This window comes from Rousettus aegyptiacus, unplaced genomic scaffold (assembly GCF_014176215.1).
Source record: "Rousettus aegyptiacus isolate mRouAeg1 unplaced genomic scaffold, mRouAeg1.p scaffold_m13_p_12, whole genome shotgun sequence".
In the NCBI taxonomy this organism is placed as follows: domain Eukaryota; kingdom Metazoa; phylum Chordata; class Mammalia; order Chiroptera; family Pteropodidae; genus Rousettus; species Rousettus aegyptiacus.
Genome location: NW_023416287.1, coordinates 19,812,187 through 19,831,214, shown reverse-complemented (window position 1 = coordinate 19,831,214; position 19,028 = coordinate 19,812,187). Strand labels below are relative to the sequence as shown.

The 19,028-nt window shown below is 45.4% G+C and overlaps 1 protein-coding gene across 11 annotated transcripts in view; it reads left to right on the top strand.

The window, feature by feature from the left end:
* DNMT3B (DNA methyltransferase 3 beta) overlaps nucleotides 1–19,028 on the top strand; it is a 38,359-nt gene that overhangs the window by 5,658 nt on the left and 13,673 nt on the right. For 2 of the 11 annotated variants that reach the window (XM_036229525.1, XM_016162272.2), the window contains exons 2-9: nucleotides 8,347–8,512; nucleotides 9,454–9,515; nucleotides 11,043–11,150; nucleotides 12,095–12,220; nucleotides 12,910–13,119; nucleotides 14,096–14,254; nucleotides 16,253–16,360; nucleotides 17,291–17,435. In XM_036229525.1, the coding sequence (XP_036085418.1) occupies nucleotides 8,353–8,512; nucleotides 9,454–9,515; nucleotides 11,043–11,150; nucleotides 12,095–12,220; nucleotides 12,910–13,119; nucleotides 14,096–14,254; nucleotides 16,253–16,360; nucleotides 17,291–17,435 (1,078 nt within the window). In that variant the 5' untranslated portion in view covers nucleotides 8,347–8,352. Of the gene's footprint in view, nucleotides 1–425; nucleotides 1,492–2,050; nucleotides 4,933–7,875; nucleotides 8,162–8,346; nucleotides 8,513–9,453; nucleotides 9,516–11,042; nucleotides 11,151–12,094; nucleotides 12,221–12,909; nucleotides 13,120–14,095; nucleotides 14,255–16,252; nucleotides 16,361–17,290; nucleotides 17,436–18,008; nucleotides 18,069–19,028 lie in introns of those variants that run through there. The other 9 variants (XM_036229530.1, XM_036229524.1, XM_036229523.1 and 6 more) reach the window with 9 other exon arrangements.

The window sequence follows — 19,028 nt, the reverse complement described above, 5'->3', positions numbered from 1 at the left end:
GCTCCCTCCAATACTTATTTCTGAATATAGTTTTTTTTCACTGTTTTCATTTTTTTCACTGTTTTCATTTTTAATATTTACATTTTGAACTTTATCTTCGTATTTGAGAGGGACCAAAATTGTCTGTGGGACTTGAAGTGTTTCTTTATAGGACAGTAACTTAAACTTGTCTTTGGGTCTTCTAAAATCTGAAGGAAATCCTATATATATCGGATCTGTCTTATTCTCCAGAGCAGAGGATTATTCCAGTGCTTTGCCTGGGAGGTACAGGCCTGACTGGGGAGGTCTCAGTCTGGCTATCAGTCCCTCCCCTCTGCCGGGTGTTAGGTGTTGTAGACTGGGTGGAGGAGGTGGTTGCCTCTAGAACAGGCTAAGGAAGGGAACTGGGGGATACCTAACTATTTCTTTTCCATCCCTCCCTGCAGCCCCACCTTCTGAGGTTAATCGGGCCTCTTCCTAAGCAGCATTTGTTTCCAGTTGCATTTGCTTCCTGTTGCAAGTGGGCCACCACTGGGGCTGGACCTAGGCTCCCACTGGACTCCAGCTCCTGGAGAAGGGACGATGCCTCTTGGTCGGTGTTTCCAGCAGCCAGCACAGTGCTGGGCCCTTGGCATTCTGGCTCCATGACTATGTGCTGTGACTTGACTAAAGCAGCAAAGTGGGCATTGCTCTGCCTGAGTGTCCTGTAGCTACAGCCTTGGAACCCACAGGAGATGTTGAGAGTGAACAGAAGGACCCCGGCTCAACCTGGGACACGGTGATAAATGGAGTATTAACTAGGCTGGATGCCTGAACAGGCAGGTGCTGTTGGCAGAGATTTTTCCGGGCTGTCCTGGGTAACGTGGGGAGAAAGTGTGCAACTGGATAATAGAATTTGGAAAATTCTAAGCAAATGTACATAGAGGTATGGGTAAAAATCTTGTCCTCGTGAGCTCTTGGCAAAAGGGTATCTAGTGTAAAATCAGTGTAAATTTTGGGGTGAATCAATCTTTTTATTATTATCTTAGCTGTCTCTTAGCTTTCTTTTTTTTTTCATATAGCCCTGTCCTAACCAACTGGCTGCTCCATGAGGACAAGGGGCTGTCTGGCCTTTGTCTGCCTTTGATTCTCAGTACTGAGCTTGGTTCCTGAAGCACAGCAGAAACTCCTTTCTGATGAATGGTTAAGAGTGGCCTTTCCCAGTGTCCTGATCTGTTCAAGGGTGTTATGTGTTGAGCCGTAAGCACAGTATAGAGTAACTGCTCAATTTTAAATATGATTGTCAGCATTACCTAAGGCCACAAAGCTAGCAAGGAGTGGAATCTGGATTTAAATGCTGTTAAATTTCTTTTTGAGACCTTTGTCTCCACCTGGCTTGGACCCGCAGAACTGGCAGGATGCACAGATATGTTGGGTTAAGATGCTCTGGAGTACCTGCCACTGCCGGCTGCTTTGTCTGAAGCCTGCTGTACCACTGTGTTGAGATGGGCAGACCTGAAACCCTACCACCAGGTAACTGGCTAGTTTTTTAAAAAGTGGTTTATGTGAGATGGGCTTTTAAGCCAATTTTAGTATGTAATTCCCTTTATTTTAACTTCACATAGTTATGTTTTTTTTTCTTGTGATGAGAACTTTTAAGCTCTACTCTTAGCACCTTTGAAATGTTCAGTACAGTATTAACTGTGGTCACCAGACTTTGTTATCTCAACAGGACTTACTTATCTTAGAGCTGGAAGTTTGTACCTTTTGGCCACCTTTTCCCACTTACCTCACCCCCGCATCTAATTTTTCCTTTGTATTATGAAAATTGTCTTTTTTTTAAAAAAATACATTTTTTTTTCTTATTTTCTAATTATGGTAGAGATTATCTATAACTCCTCCCATACTAAAACAACTTGAAATGCTGTCTAAATTTATTTGGGTGCAGAGCACATAGAAATCTAGGGACCAGAAGAGGGATTAGAAAGAAAACACAAACTCGGGGATGTTGAAGACCTTTAAGGAGAGAATCGACGAAACTTTTTATAAGGTCAGCAGGCTTGCCCTAGCAGGTATGAGCATTTATTTATAAAGCTATGATGATGGAAAAAGGGTGGCATGGGATAAATAACAAGGAAAAATGAGCCCAGAAATATCCTCTATGTAGGAGAATTTTATAAAAGAGTTGAGATAGTAGTTATTATAGATATCTGGCTTTCCTTGTGGAGAAAAATGAGATTCCTACTTCATACCATATACAAAATAATTCTAGGTTGACTAAACAAAGGAAGAAATGTTTCTTGGCCGGCAGTATTTTAAAATCTGCTTTTTGACTCTAAAAGTAACATGGACATATGTCAGTTCCCCCAAAAGCTATCTTCCTGAGAGACCTGACTTTTTACAGTCAGAGAAAGAACACTGGAGGAACATGGTTTATTAATGCATATGCTAACAAATGAACAAATGGGATTATATTGTTATACAGACTTTCTTTTCATTTAACACGGCTTCATCTAATGATAGTTACCTCATTCTTGGCCTCTCAGTAGTATTCTTCAGTTTAGCTGCATTTAATTTGGCCATTCTCCTCTTGGTGGTTGTTTATTGCAGCTTTTGCTATGACAAACGGGACAGCAGTGACCATCCTTGCACATAGGTCTTGATGGGAGCTTCGGGTTGGGTCTATTCCTAGCAGTAGAATCCTGTGTAACAGGATATGGACACTTGGCATTTTGGATCATACTGTCAGATTGCCATCTTAAAGGTTAAATTAATGTCCCCACTGTGTTGGGATATAGATGGGTTGAGGTTTAAGACATTGTAGCAATGGGTGTAGTGCACCCCACTGCGAGGGATGAGGCCAAGGCAGTAGCTTTTCAGAATATTGGTCTTTTTTCTTCCCTTACCTCCTTGGGAGAGGGTAGAGGGCTCTTTGACTCTGGTTTTACTAAGGGGCTCATTGCCATAGAAAACAGGAGCGGGCATGGCAGCTCCCAGAATCCTACTCTTTATGTTCCTTTACCCATCATTCTGAGTTAATCTTGGCTTCTTTCTCCACTTGCATACCCTTTCAGGGGTTTCACAAATAAATTGTAGGGGAAGTGGGGCTAGTTGCTTCCATTTTGTTTATATGGGGTAGAAAGTTTGACTCCAAACTTCAATATGTGTTGCCATATCTGTTCAGATCTTTCTGTATATTCTTAGCTTTTGAAAAAAATAAAAGGTAATTTATCAATTTATCTCAGCCCATTGACAAACATAGGTGTTTGTTAGTATTTTGCTATTATGAGCAATGCTACAAGAAACATCCTCATAGCTAACTTTTTATACTTGTCTAATTTGACCTCTACCGAGATTAATTTTTTTTGACAATTCTGATAAAAATGCCAAGCCTCGGTCTTTACAAAGACTATGGAGCATGTAGCCATGACCTAGAGGCACTGAGCAATTCTCAAACGCCTTCTGAATCATTGGGGGTGAAGGGATGCTTCGCTTTGTGTGAGGCATAGCTGGGAATTGTCTGGCAGGATGGCTCATGAGAATGTAATTTCTATGTCTCTGGGTTCTGTCATCCACGTTGGAATCCTTAGTACCAACCGCCCAGGGAATTAGGTGAAGTCACTTCATTTCACAGATGATAAAGCTGGTGTTTGAGAAAAACACCGAGGGCCTTTGCTTTCCTGCTGTCCCCTGAATCTGATCTTTTCTGGAATTTTGTAGAGATTCGTTATCAGGCAAAGGCAATGAACTGGGACCTTGTACACAGCTACCAGATAGGAGGACTGCTCATTTCTGGCCCTCTTACCTCCTTTGTACATACCGTCTGGCTGCCAGGGCGCCTCCCCGCCTCTTTACTCACCTGGGTGAAGTGTCCCTCCCTGGGCTTAACTTTTATAACTGTATTTACCACATGTTCTTAATATGTATTTAAGATCTGTCTCCTGGATTAGGCCCAAATCTCCATTCACTTAGTTGCTGTGGGAGCCCGGATAGGAGGTCTGCTGATCTGCTTCCTCTGAGCTTCAGGTTACTCATCTGCAAAATGGGGGGATCATAAGAGTAGCTTTTTTTTTGGTGAGTAGTAATTGTTCCATCTTAGCTGTTCTTTTGGAATCTTAGACAGTTTGGAATAACTAAAAAAGACTTGAGCCATTCCAGGAGAGGAATCAGAAGTCTAGATTTCCTTTCCACAAGGCTGTAGAGAAGGCATTTTAAATGCGGGTTTGAGGGGGATTTTTCAACCTTCCTTTTCATTTCACTGAATCTTTAAGCCCTGGAGGACTGATAGTGGGGCAGGGATGATGCCCAAGTGGCCCCCCCCCCCCCATCATTCCCTTCATCCCCTCTTCTAGCATTGTGAGTTTAATTAATGCAATTAACATTTACAAGGTGCTGTGAAATAGCTCTGCTGCTGGTGCCAGCCTGGAGGAAATGAATGACATCACTTCTCAGTTTTATGGCTAGGTGTGGGGGGCAGTTCCTGGGCCTCCTCCCTGAGTCTAATTGGGTGCCACCCACCCTTCTGTCTGCCACATTGCATTTGGACACGTCTGACCTGGTTCAGTCCAGACATAAGCACCCCGCACTAATGAGGCAGAGCCTTGCAGGGAGAACCGTGGAGGGTGAACCCACCCCACACTGCTGCCCACCCCTAAGTCACGTGCTGGACCCCAGACTCTGGGAAAGGGTCAGAGTTCACCCCACATCAGGAGGTTAGATCATTACTTCCTGTGAAGGTAAAAACACTCAACTGGTATGTCCTTTAGCCAAAAAACTCCTGTAGCCCCTGTGATGGAGGATGTGTTGTTACCACTTTAATTCTCATTGGCCTTGTCTCATGCAGAGCGCATGCCCTGGACTGCCTGGGCATGAGTCTTGGTGCTGCCACTTTGTTGGGCGACTTAATTCATCTGAGCCTGTTGAGAGCAGATTGATAACAAGACCTGCCTCTGGATGTGGTGGGGGTTAAGAGAGGTTTGTACTGCCTTTAGCTTATAGTAGGGGCCCAGAATTGTTAACTACAACAGCGGAGTGACAAGGCGTAGTGCAGGAGCTAGTCTGCCAGCCACTCTGGAAAAATCCCATAGGAAGGTGTCAGTTTATCCTTTAGCTGGAATGATCATACTATGTATAGCAGCAGTTGGCTTGTGTTGAGGGCCACATTATCCTGGAAATGACAATCTTGAATCACCAGAAGCCAAACTGAGATACGTGGGATGAGGTGAGGGAGATTTGTATCATTACACACCAAGCTCTGGTGCTAATTTCTTCTTGTTGCCAAGAGTATGTAGTTAAATTTGTGTGTTTCTGTTTAACTTGTCTGGTCTCGCACTTCAGGTCACATTGATCAAGTATGTATTATGTTGTTTAACATATCTGTACCTCAGTTTACCCATCTGTAAAATAGGGACAAGAGTATGTACCACATTTAAGGAATAGATGAGTGAATACAGATAAAGCACAGAAGAGTGCCTAGCATAAAGTAGTAAACACTGAAAAAAAAAAAAGACTATCATCAGGTGAGAAGATTTGTACATTTACTTGGGGATGGCCAGATTGTCACTTTCGTTAAGCACAGAGGCCTGTGGGAGAAGCCTTTCCTGGCTTTCGAGATGAGGTATTTTATCTCTGAGTAATAAGGAGGCATGCCGTAGGGACATGAGAGGGCTTCCAGGCTATGAAAACGGCAGTGGTACACACCTGGAAGCTGGCTTTGTAGAATGGGGACAGGGGAGAGGACCTGAGCTCAGCATCTTTCAATCATGGGTGCACGTTCTAGATACTGGTGTGTGTTCTGGCAGCAAAGTAGCCAGGATAGTTAATGTCATTGCAAACCCAGAGTGAAAAAAACTGCAGAGAAGGAATTTTTTATGAAATTATATTGAATTAAGCCATGGAAGGAGTATTTTACCTGCCTTGCTCACCCCAGGACACCCAGGTAGCTGGTGTTACTTAGAGCTGGTTGGTTTTCATCCCTGAAACTTCCTCCAGGGCCCATGAGTTCTGGTTCTAGGGGTGGGAGAGGTTTTCTGAATGTCGAGATTTGGCTTTGGGAAGGTGCTCAGCACACATGTCCGTCAGGCGGGCTGGCAGCACAAGTTGGCAGTGCTGAGACCCTAGGGGGAGGCCTTAGGTAGTTAATCATTGTTGGTTCTGGGCTGCAGGTTCTATCTGGGCCTGTCTAGTACCTGACCCAGTTAGGGGCTGTCTGAGAGAACACTGTGTCTCCCAGATGAGAGGGAAGTCATGCCCCTTGATTCAGCATCTGATCTACCAGCTCCTGGCTAGAAACCATATCTCTCCCTCTCACCTCCCCAGAGCTGCTCCCCATGGACCCCTCCTAGTGTCTTGCACCCCATGGCCCAGCCTCCTATCTCTTGCCAGGCTGCCTAGGTTACTTTGTTCACTGGTTTGACCTGGGATGAAATGCAGGAAATATTACTTTGAACTACACTCTTTAAGAGTTTTTCTGGGATTCCGGCTGCTTGGCCTTACAGGGACTGGCCATAGGTCAACCAGCCAGCCTGTTCTACTTCCAGGTTAGTCTTAGGAGTATAAGGGGCAGATCAGGCTGGGACAGGTACTTCTTTCCCCAAGGGCCGGTGAGATTCCTTAATGTGTTGAGAAAAGAGAGACCAGGAACTGTGAATCTGCACAACATCTGGACCCAATGGAGTAAATACTATCTTGTGCTATATATCAGTGTATACGTTTATAACTGGAACAGTGTCTTTAACTTGAATATTAATCAACCAGTGATCTTGGAAAACTGTCTATAGTGAGTTAGTAGATATAGGACGGTGCCGAGATTCTTCAGTTCTAACCAGCTCCTAGGCGATTCCAAGGGTGCTGGTCCTTGGGCCATAAGGGTATAGCAGAAGTTTAGTTGCCCTACTGCCACACCTGGGGGTGGACTGTTGCAGAAGGTAGAACTGGGACCTCCTCACCGCGTGACATTGGAAATCCACCTGGGGGCGCTGTAGGCCACTTCACGCTGAGTCCTACAGCGCCCTCTGGTGGGCATGACACCAGCGTCACCACTGCAGCTCCATAGCCTAGATGATGCTTCTAGAAGGTACCCTGAGAGGCTAGTGTTGGGTCATCTGGCTCTGCGAGTCATCTGGCCCTATCATCTGGCCCTATGGGTCATCTGGCACTGTGGGTGCATCCATCGCTGTGGTAAGCCCCCAAGATGGAATGCAAGGGCCAGGAGGGTTTACTGCCCGTAGGCAGCTGTTTGCTGGGGGAAGTTTTTCCTAAGCTGGGTTCCAGGCCATTAGAGTAAGGCACCAAATACCTCTGGAGCTGTTTGGGGGAAACTTAAGAAATAGGAGTCTGCGGGCCTCACTCTGTACCTAGGCTCTAATTTTGCCTTGGCCCCACCTCTTCGATGGGATTTTTGGCCTTGACCACTAGTCATGTCTGTCAGTTTTCCTTTTCTATGAAATGGGTCCACAATGACATCAGGAGTAAATGAGAGAAAGGTGCAGGTTCTTGCAGTCAACGAATGTTGTCGGCAGTGGGCCAGGTTGAAGTTCACAAAGCCCTTCTACCTATGGGTGAAGACCTGGCCTGAGCTGCTCTTACCTGAATAACCCAGTGATGATGCAGTTTATTGGAGGGGCAGCAGTGGGGAGACAGGCCCAGAGTGGGATGAGGTTGGAGTAGATGGGCAGCATGCCCCCTATTAACTGCCCCAGTCCTTTGCCTGTGCCTCCTCCATCCTTTCCCTTCTTGGGAACTTGGGACTCTGAGCCCCAGCTGGTGAGGGAGGAGGGGAGTGAGCGACAGGCCAGCAGACCAATGAGTCCCTGAGGTTTGGGTTGGGCGGGGCTTATGCTGCCATGGAGAGGAGAGAAGCTGTTCTGTGGGGGAGGAGGGGGCAGTGGGAAGAGGACCTGGAGATTGAGGGGAAGGGAGAGAGCAAACAAAGGGGTCAGGAGGGAAAATAATGCACTGGCTTCCTGAGGCCCTGAGGAGGCTGGGCAGAGAGAGGGGGCCAGGGGCAGAGGGGACCAAGGCTGGCGGCAGGCAGGCCGGGGCAGGCGGTTCCTAAATGGCATTGTTTGAAGTGGCCGGCTAATTGCACAGAGCAGCCTGAGCCTCAGACCACAGCCCAGCCCCCTCCTCTGTCCTGGGTGCTGGCATCTGAGCCTTCGGGCCGCCTGGCCACATGGAACCAAGTCCTGAGCTTCCGAGTTTGGTGAGGGGGCAGGCTATGGGGGGCAGTCTGGGCGGGGTCCTTGGGCAGGGGTATCACCCCAAGAATATGTCCCGGGGCTTCTCTTGGCTTGAGGACATAGAGCCATTGGTGGGAAGTTTGGGGGTATGCTGCCTGCCTCAAGCCCTTGCTTCCCCGCTACCCCATTCATTCTGGCCCTCCTGCAGGAAACAATGAAGGGAGACACCAGACAACTCAACAGAGAGGAGGACGCCAGCGGGAGGGAAGACTCCATCATCATCACCAATGGGGGCTGCAGCGACCAATCTTCCGACTCCAAGGACGCGCCCTCGCCCCCTATCCTGGAGGCTATCAGCACCCCGGAGATCAGAGGTGGCCGGGCCTGTGGGGAGGAGGGGTGTGGCAGTCACTGGGGACCACAGCTGGGACATGAGCCTCCCTCCGAGCAGGCTGCAGGCAGACTATGGGGAGAGCATCTGGTCCCTGACAGCCTCCGCCACTCTCCGCCAGGGAGGTGAGAGGTTATAGGCAGAGCAAAGCCCATTTCTCATCCCTGTCACAGGCCCTGACCGTCCCTCCTTTCCTCTCACTCACCTCAGCTGGCACTCAGATGATGATGATCCCTGTCCTCTTCCAGTCACAATGGGGGTGGTCATAGCATAGGCTGTGGAGTCTTGGACCCCATCCCCTCACAACGGAGACTGTGATTATGCGGAAACACTCAGGCTGGAGGGGTGGAGGATTGCTTCCTTTCCCAGCCTCTCTTCCCCTCCACAATTCCCAGGTCAGATCACCTGGGATCCTCCTCCTGAGACTTACTGACACAGCTGGTTAAAGAGACCCCGTATTGTCCCATCCTGTAGTTGAGCACTCCTTCAATTGTGCTGTCCAATAGAACTTTCTTCGAGGGTTAGCGTTTGTTCCATTTTTGCATCATTCACTGCAATAGCCACTAGCCATATGTGAGCACTTGAAATATGGCTGATGTGGCAGGCACTGGCTTGTTCATTTAAGTATCGTTAGTGGCCACTGAATTGGGCAGTACAGTTCTGGAAGGAATCTGATGCCTTCTGACATAAGAACCTTCAGCGTTGTTTTGGGGTCCTAATATGTGCCTGGCCCTGCGCACTATTACCTTATGTGAGTACATCGAGGGTGACGATAGTTACTGAGGGGCAAGGAGTTAACCCCTGAGGATGCCAGCGGGCTTACTGAGATCCCAGGCTTTAGGCCAGAGAGGAGACCATCAGCAAAGGACAGACCTGGCGGCTGTCCCTACAAAGCACAGACTCTGGTTCTCTTCTCCTTCACAGGCCGCAGATCAAGCTCACGATTATCCAAGAGAGAGGTCTCCAGCCTGCTAAGTTATACTCAGGTATGGGCTCTACTCTCCCCTTTTCAGGGTTCAGGAGAATTCTCTTCAGCTTTCGTTAAATGGGGAACGTGAGTCCCATCTACACTGGTGCCCAATAAATACATGTTGAAGGATGAATTTGAATATCGCTAGGCACACAGAGGGCTTCGAACAACCTCGCTTAGGATGGCATGTGTTGCTGTTATATACCAACTATTTTGAAATCATAAAAACTTATTTTACTAAATAAAGAACTTTTTACTAGATGCTTTTTGCATATTTTTTGAAATTATTTTCTCAATGATCAATTAATTAAATTTCTAATGTAGCAAGCTGTCCTTTTATTCCTGGAGTGAGTCCAACTTGGTCATGGTATGTTTTGAATTTGATGTGCTTTTTAGGATCTATTCATGAATAAAATGGATGTGTGATTTTATTTCTTGTAATACTCTTGTTCTGATGCACACTGGAAAGAACTCGCTTAGCTTGTTTTAGGGAATTTTTTTTTCCCGCAACCACTGTAATATCTTTTAATATGTGTTGTAATATTAAGGTTTCTGCTTGATCAGTTTTTTTCCCCAAGTTACAGTTTTTCCATGTTATTTTTTATTTCTGACATTATTTATGCATTCTTTTTTTCTTATTAATCATTCTAGAGTTTTGTCAGTTTGGTTGCTTTTTTCAAAGAACCAATGTCACTCACTGGGGACAAAATCATGGATTAGGGTCACAGACAAATGAAAGCTAGACCTCACAATTTCTGTTCTGCTGGAGGGCAACCAACCAGTGGGCACCAGATGATGGGGACAGTGTGCCGTATCAGAGGCTCAGGACACCTATTCTGGTTAGATAGTTACCAGTAACAGTAATGAAATCTGAGCATCTCCTCTGTGCCCAGCCTTGGGTGATGTAAGCTTTGATTCTCACTGTAGCCCTGTTGTGTTCTAATGGAAGTGTACTATTGTTCCAATTTTAAAGAGAGGAATAGACTCAAGGCCACATGGTTGGCAAGTGAAAGGTCAAGTTCTTAACACTCCGGCCAGACCTCGGGCCGTTCACTGCTGCTCTGGTTTTTGTGCTCAGTTTTTGTTGGGTTGTGGTGTGGTGTGCTATATGGGATGTGCAATAAGGGGGTCTTTGTGACTTGACACAGAATTGGTGTCATTTCTTCCTGGTCATTGTATCAAGAAGCATCTCCTTTGACCCTACAGGTTCTCTCAGATGCTATTAATTGTGAAAATTGAGCAGCTTTCCCTGCCAGGCATAGTCAAATCAGTCTAAGGTGTAGATACAAAAGAAACCTTCATGATGCATATTGCATTCATACCATTTCTTGGTTTTCTGATTCCACTGGGATTTTATCTTGCAATCATGTCTCAAATTCATGATTCATGGTGCAAGCTATTGTAAAATAAGGTAGTTAAATATTTTTAGGTCTTTTAGACCAATATTAAGATTGTTTTCCATATGACTGGCTGTTCATTTCTAAACTATTTTGGTTATATGTCTTTGTGACATCCTGAAGCTCTTAATGTTTCATTTATAAAGGACCTGACGGGTGATGGAGATGGCGAAGGGGATGATGGAGATGGCTCTGACACTCCAGTGATGCCAAGACTCTTTCGTGAAACCAGGACTCGGTCAGAAAGCCCAGGTGTAAGTCCCCACCCCTGAACCAAGGCACCTCCAACTACTCATAGGCCTGTATAAAAAAATCATGTCTTGGATTTCCCTGAGGGGAATTTTGAAGAGAGAGGTGAGCAGCTGTTTTGAAATTGGAAAAATGACAGCAAGGCTCATGAACTATCATTGTGAAAGCTGTCTTTCACATGGCAATTTTTAAACTTTTATTTATTTTTTTAAGAACAGTCTTAGAAGTGCTCCAGGGTGATAGAATTGGGAGATGGGTGGCTCAGTGCCAGTTACCTATGGGAGTCACTTCTTTGGGTAGATTCTGTGACTTTGTTAGTGATCCGGAAATGGGAAGGCATTTTATTTAGTTATTGCTCATGGTCACCTAGTCTGCTGGAGAGCTGACTAACGCTTGTGACCGTTGCAGGTGCAGTTTATAACCACATTCTGCTAGGATATGATGTATACCGTCTTCTTTTTTTACAGATGAGAGAAGATTCCAGTAACGTACCCAAGGTTCAACATTTAACTCTTACGTGTAGGATTTGAACACAGGTGTACAACATTAAAGCTCATGCCACTTAAAGAAAAAAGCCTAAGGGCTTCTCATCTGTCTTGAGGATTCAGTACTTTGCTGAAGAATGCAATAATCGTTCTAATGCTTTTTGGAAAAAAAAAATAGTTTAGAGTAAACTTGGATTTTATTTTTCAGTTCAATTTGCAGGTGCCAGTTTCAGCTGTGACAGGTGTGGGATCTGCTGTGGATTGTCCGACAGCCCTGCTCACCACCCTGACCCCTTATTGCACAAACTAGGGAGTTTTTGGTGGGCAGTTACCAGTCCAGGGACCCCCTTCCTCTACTTAATCACCTCATGCACTTTTATTGACCTGTCCTCTCAGACTCCTGCCTGAGACCTCGTGCCTGCAGTCACCAAAGGCCTCGTGTGCTTACCCTCTCTTGCTTCCAGGTCCGAACCCGAAATAGCAACCGTGCCTCCTGCCGAGAGAGGTACAGGCCCTCCCTTCGTTCCACCCGAGGCCGGCAGGGCCGCAATCACGTGGATGAGTCCCCCATGGAGTTCACAGTTACCAGGGTTGGTTCCCCGGATGCTCAGACCCCTGCATCCCCATCTCTAATTGGAAGATCTTCCTCTCACTATACCATGGAAAGTGGCCAGTGTATAACCCTAACCTGCTTCTGTTCTTCACACTCTTCTCCTTTTCAGGGTCTTACCTTTCCTTTCTCTCCTGGGTGCTGGGTAAGCTTCTTTTAAGCCTGCTGACTTCTCTTCTGGCCTGATCCTGAATGGAACTGTGGCAGGAAATGCAAGAATTACCTGTCAATTGAGTTCTTGCCCCTCGGAAATAAGCTTGAAACCACTGACTTCCAGATCTGTCTTGTCTTCCTAGTATCCCCACTTATTGTCTCGAGGCAGCCCCAGGGCTTATGGCAACTGTCCACTGCTGTGCAAGGTTGGGCGCGCAGTAAGCACTTAGGAAACTGGTGGTCCTCGCTGAGCTTTGAGTCTCTTGGCATCACTCATCATTATGCCTTTGTCCTTGACTGTCTCTGCTTTGATGCAGGTGGCTTTCTCCCATCGCTTAAGGCGTATTCGGTCCCAGAAAGCCATCCTTGGTGGTCTCTTTACTCCTTAACTTATATCTGCTTTTTGCTTGCCTGGGAAGCAATGGTGGTGGTTGGGGGGGAGGGGAGGGTGCCATTGGTCTCTGATCATCCGCCCGGTTTGCTGTGGCCTAAGCTATTGTGTCCTTCTGTTCACAGTCCCTGAGGCGGCGGGCAACATCATCAGCAAGTAGTCCATGGCCATCCCCTGGCAGCCCCTACCTCACTATCGACCTCACAGATGACAACGTGGTACCCCAGAGCAGCAGTACCCCTTACACCCACCTGGCCCAGGATAGCCAGCAGGAGAGCTTGGACTCCTCACAGGTGGATGCAGAGGGCAGAGACACAGACGGCACCGAGTATCAGGTACCACTAGGAAGGGCTGAATATAGGGAAAAGCAAACTTACCCAGAGGGGACTGTTAGGTACAATTTTTGTCACTTTCAGAGGACTGTTTTAACTCATTCTCAAAAGTATATTTTTCATGTGTAACATGATCCTTTACCCTACTTGTTTCCCAGACATAAGTCCAACATTTGATTTTCCGAATATTACGTATTTGTAACTAGAAATATATATATTTTTCATACATAATACATGATTCTGTTCATCATAGTATGAATACAATTGTCAGTTGGCTTTCACTTATTAGAAACTAGAGTTGCCTCAGCTTCATGTCTATAATGTATTCTATTGTATAATTAATCTAATGTTTTGTTGAGTTGAGCTTGTTTTCACTCAAACATTGCTGCATATGTATGTAGTACATACATACACACACACGCATATATATATATGTATATATATATTTATCTATATATACTATGTATGGTACTTCAGAATAGATCATACTATAGATATATTTTACTAACTTGATTATTTTCATGGGCAACTCACATTTTATGACAAGTTTACATAATGGCCAAATTTTTTTTTTCCATTTTAATGGCTTTATAATAGCCCATCTGATGGTCTGTGATGGGACTATTCAGGAGACTGTCATTATTTTACTTTGATCTTATTTCTTGTGAGTTTTTAGTTGACATCTTTTATTCTTAGATGTCGGATTAAATGTTATAGATCTAATATAATAAACCCCATGTTCTTTTCAAATAAGCCATCCTACCCATCCATTGTCCCTTATTCTTATTTGTAGTTTTTTAAACATAAAATGTTGGAGGCAGATGGATCATTTCCCAAGGAGTTCTGCCGGGCATCTGCAGGAAGCCCTGAGAGGGACTCTGAGGCAGTTGCCACTGGGAGGGTCAGTGGGTGGGCAGGAGTTTTCCTCCACGTGGGTGGTCTGTCTCATTGGGATTTCTTCATGTGGTTTATTTTCCAGGATGGGAAAGAGTTTGGAATAGGTGACCTCGTGTGGGGAAAGATCAAGGGCTTTTCCTGGTGGCCTGCTATGGTGGTGTCTTGGAAGGCCACCTCCAAGCGCCAGGCTATGTCTGGCATGCGGTGGGTCCAGTGGTTTGGTGATGGCAAATTCTCTGAGGTGAGTCCGGGGTAAGGCCAGGCTCTCATGGGCCCGAGGACTGGCACCATTTTCTGTCCCTTCCTTTTGTAGTTACCTTTTAAGATAACGGCTTGTGACTTGCTTTCTCCAGATGGATGAGGCTGTGTGTGACTCTGTGTCTAGGAGGAAGGACAAAAACTTTCCTTGTTAACCTGCTTAAACAGACACATAGATTCTTTTGGGGCCCAGAGCTCAGTCTACTTTTACAGGAGACAAAGAGCTAAAAAGTCTTCTGGGTCCATGACTACTTGGACTCTGTTGGTTTTATTTCTCTGGGGCAGAGTCACTAGTATGGATTTTGAGGGGTGAGGGAGCAGTAAGCTGGTCCAGCACCCTCAAAAATGTTTAATGTAGAACTTGAAAGAAACAGGAAGGTGGACTCTGTCTCTGAGCCTCATTTAGCTGTGGGGAGGTGAGGGGAAGAGTTACCTCTGACTGGGCCTACAGATGGGTCTAGAGTCACCTGGTGAGTTATGAAAACATTCTTCACAGAGTTGTTTATTTCAGGGTTTCTTGATTGTTGATATTAATCATTTTAAGTTCATCTTTCTTCATGAGAGCGTCAGGTAAGAACAGTGTTGGACATGAATTAGGCTGTTTTGGTTCTTATCTCCTGTTTGAAGGCACATTCTGAGATGCCAGATTTTGATTAGAATGGTGCAGGTGATACTTTTTCCTGTGATGGTCTCAATGAAATGTTCATCCAACCCTCAGCATGCACCGAGGTTAGGTGAGTACACACAGCGAGTTGGGCCAGGATGAAGGCAGAGGTGGGAATGAAATACCATCGACTACATCGGTGGGATTTGGCCTGGAGTTGAGATTCTGATTTTCTCATAAATTGGGCTTTCTTGGGGCCATAAACACATTGAAGTTCCCTAAGGGCAGGAATAATGACTTGGTCTCTCTGTATGTTGATGCCAGCATTGGCCAGCAGAGGGAGCAGAAGGACAAGTGTCTAGGCCTGTGCTCTTCGCCGAAGCACCTAATTGCAGGGATGTGAGCTATGACTTCTGCGAAATGAAAAACACGGATTGTTTGTCATTGCTCTGGCCCAGTAAAACATAAAGTGCACTTTGCAACACTAGGTCTGATGCTGATTAGATGCCGTGTGGGGCCGTCAGCATTATGGAGAGTACTGCAGTGTGGGGTCTGGTGTGTAGCTCGCATGTTGCATTGGAGCAGTGTGGTTTTGGAAATGGCACCTGCATTTTAGTGCACGACTGCTGAGCCCCAGTGTCTTCTTACAATGGTGGCTGCACCCCCTTGTGGGAGATCAGTCTTAAAGGTGCAAAATGGAGTTTAGCATGAGTGTGAGCACCTGTTCTGGAGAATGAAACGTCATATGTGTCATTCAGTTCTGATCAGCATCCTCGAATACCCAGTTTCAGCTCTTCCCGCTGGCAGCCCAGTTAGTTAATGCACAGCTTGGGGACTTGGGAGATGAGACTTGTAGAACATGGATCTTTAGCCTGAATGGAAAGCAGATATCAACAAATCACAATTACTAAAAAGTGCTTATTCTGTGCCAAGCACTGTTCTCTAAACAGTACATGAAATTAGCTTAATAAATGAAAGACTAAATAGTAAAGTAATACAACTATTTGTCACCTTCATGAAGGAGGGAAGAACATGCGCCAAACACCTAATTTTTGGAGCATGCACAGCAAATTGCAAGACTGAGCCAAAGGGGCCCATACCAGGGATCATTTGCTCTTAAAATATGTGCAAATACAGGCGCATCTAATTTTACCCATTCAGAGCAGCAATGTAACCCCCTCACCCTGGGGTGTCATCCACCATGCTTCTGGCCATAAGGCACATCAGGAGTGTGTACCATTTCTATTTTCTCCTTTTTTCTTTATCTTTTTTTTTTTTGAATCTGTGAAATTGATCCCCGGGGATTAACCCTGTGAGAAATACAAGACACCCCAGTCCAGGCTGTAGGTGGATGTTGATGATGTCTTTCTCTTTTAGGTCTCTGCAGATAAGCTGGTGGCTCTGGGGTTGTTTAGCCAACACTTTAACCTGGCAACCTTCAATAAGCTGGTCTCTTACAGGAAGGCCATGTACCATGCTCTGGAGGTAACATGGTGGGTGGTGAGGGCCTGGCCCTGAGAGCAGGGTTCAAGCAGGAGTCGTAATAGAAAGCCAGCTCAGGCCACATTGTGGCCTAGGATGGCTCGGAGGGGACAGGGAGACCAGGCAGGAGATGACTACAAACATGTTGGCCTGATGGGCCAGACCGGGGAGGGAAGGAGGAAGCGATTTGAGATTTCTCAGTGACTTCAAATACTTCCCCAGCTTCTACCTGGTAGTGGTTGGTATTGCAAACTGAATGAGGAAGTGGAGCACTGGGAAGTGGAGGACAGTATTCACAGCAGCGGATATGCCTTTCCAAAGCTGCCAAAACCTCCTTTCTTTAAGTAGTGGTGGTTCAGGGCCAAGATTGGGCAGCAGCTGAGGCCAGCTGCCTTCTCTTCTTCTCTGTGGGATCCATCAGGCTCTGTCCTTTCCTCCACCTTCACTTGGAACTGAAAAGATCGGTGGCCTTTGTCCAGCACTATGAGCCAGTCTCTGTGCTTAATTAGACATGTAAATCCTCATGGCGCTTCTGAAAGAGGACTTAACACTTGACACCTTGCCATCTTCAGGAAAATAAAACAAGAGATCTGGAGCTTTTTCAGAGGTGTTACTTCTCCTATATTTAAAAGTGGCAGGGCTATTTCTGATTCTCTGCCCTCTGAGAGGGAGCTGACCATTCAAGTTCTCTACAGAGAAGAGGTCATATCTGGTATCCACATGGAAAGACTTCATTTTTCCCTCATGGCCTCCTGCCTGTCTCCCTGTGCAGGCCCCTCCTCCCTGTCACATAACATAGCCCAGGACAGCTGCCTCCCTATGAAAGGGCCCAGTGTGAAGGGGAATGCAGGCCCAAGCTGGGGGAATCCTTGAGTATGGCTTGGTGAGCACCTACCCCTCCTGCTCATCACAGACTCGCCTTTATCTCACCAGAAAGCCAGGGTGCGGGCTGGCAAGACCTTCCCCAGCAGTCCCGGAGACTCATTGGAGGACCAGCTGAAGCCCATGTTGGAGTGGGCCCATGGGGGCTTCAGGCCCACTGGGATCGAGGGCCTCAAACCCAACAACAAGCAACCAGGTGGGAAAGGGTCCCTGTGGCAGCACCATTGCTATTGCTGGTGGGAGCACCCTTGGGAGATGGAGCCACCCCTGCTGCCCTGTACCCCACCCCAGCTTTCCAGCAACCAATTGGTCCTAGAGACTCACCCACTCTTTCACCTTGTGAACCCCAGGGCTATGGGAAAACAAACAGCCCAGCCTTTTTTGACTTCCCTAGTCATTTTCCTGCTATAGGTCAAGTACATATACTTTGGGATTGATTCTGTTCTGAAAACTTGAGTAAACAGGAGATCAAGATAGAATCTTGACTAGCATCCTTTTAAAAGGAAAAAATAGTTAAGCTCTGCTTGTTGGAGAAAACTTGGAAAGTGTTTTAAAACAAAAAAAGCCAAAACCATTCAGAAAGGGGCATCACCCATCCTAATATTTTGACCAATACCATATTTCCTTCATTGTAAGATATGTGTAGTTTCGCATTGAAACATTATGTTTCTGGAAGTCCAGGATGCCTGAAATCCAGAATTTATCTTATAATTCGTACATTTAACATAATGTTTTCTGTTTTGTTTTATCCCTCTTCCCCCCCAAAAAGAGGTTAATAAGTCGAAGGTGCATCGTGCAGGCAGTGGGAACTTAGAATCAAGGAAATACGGTATTCCCTTCCCATCTTTTGGCTATGTACAATTTCCTCTGCACTTTCTTTCATTTTCTTTGCATATACAGTGTTCACTAGAAAAGAAATCTCAACTTGAACTCTCACCCACCCCTTCACTCTCAACCCTCACAAGCCCTCCATCTAGGTTAACCTTGTTGGGTGTGCACATCTTTTCAACTTTTTCTGTACACTAGTTGGACTCCTGCTTTCTCTTGCTCAATATTAAATCATGTAAGCACTATCAAATGTCATTTTGTCACTAAAGGGTCCTTACGATTTTTAATGGCTGCATAATTTTCTTTCCTAGGGGCAGAGTCAAATTTAACCAAGTCTTTTATAGATTACATACTATCGATTGACTAAAAATAAGGAGAATTTATAGAAATATAAACAATAGCCTAAATAATATAATTGTAAAATTTTTTAGTAGCTACATTGAGAAGCATAAAAGAAACGGTACAAGTAATATTAACCATACATTTTATTTAATCTAGTATTTCCAACATTTAATCTAGTATTTCCAACAGTCAGTTTAAAAATTAAGATATTTTACATTTCCTTTTAGTACTGTTTTTAAAATCATCTTAATTAGGACACTAAATTTTCATTGGAAATAACTTGATCTATATTTTCACAAATGTCTAAGTTCCAAATTTTCACATGAACAAGTTCCAAATGAACTGGTTAATTGGATCAATTAGTAGTTTTTAAATTTATATTAAATTAAATGTAAAACGCAGGGCCTGAGTCACACAAGTCACATTTTAAGTGCTCAGTGGCTACAAGTGGCTATTGGCTACTGTGATGGGCATCGCAGACAGATGTTTCAGAGCTGCAGCTGTGGACTAGCCTTTGTTCTGGGTCTAAACGCCTAAAGCTGTTTAAAACCCTATAAACGTGTTAGACATGTGAGGGATTCTAAGTTATGTCTCATAGTGGGGCCGAATGACCCTTAGT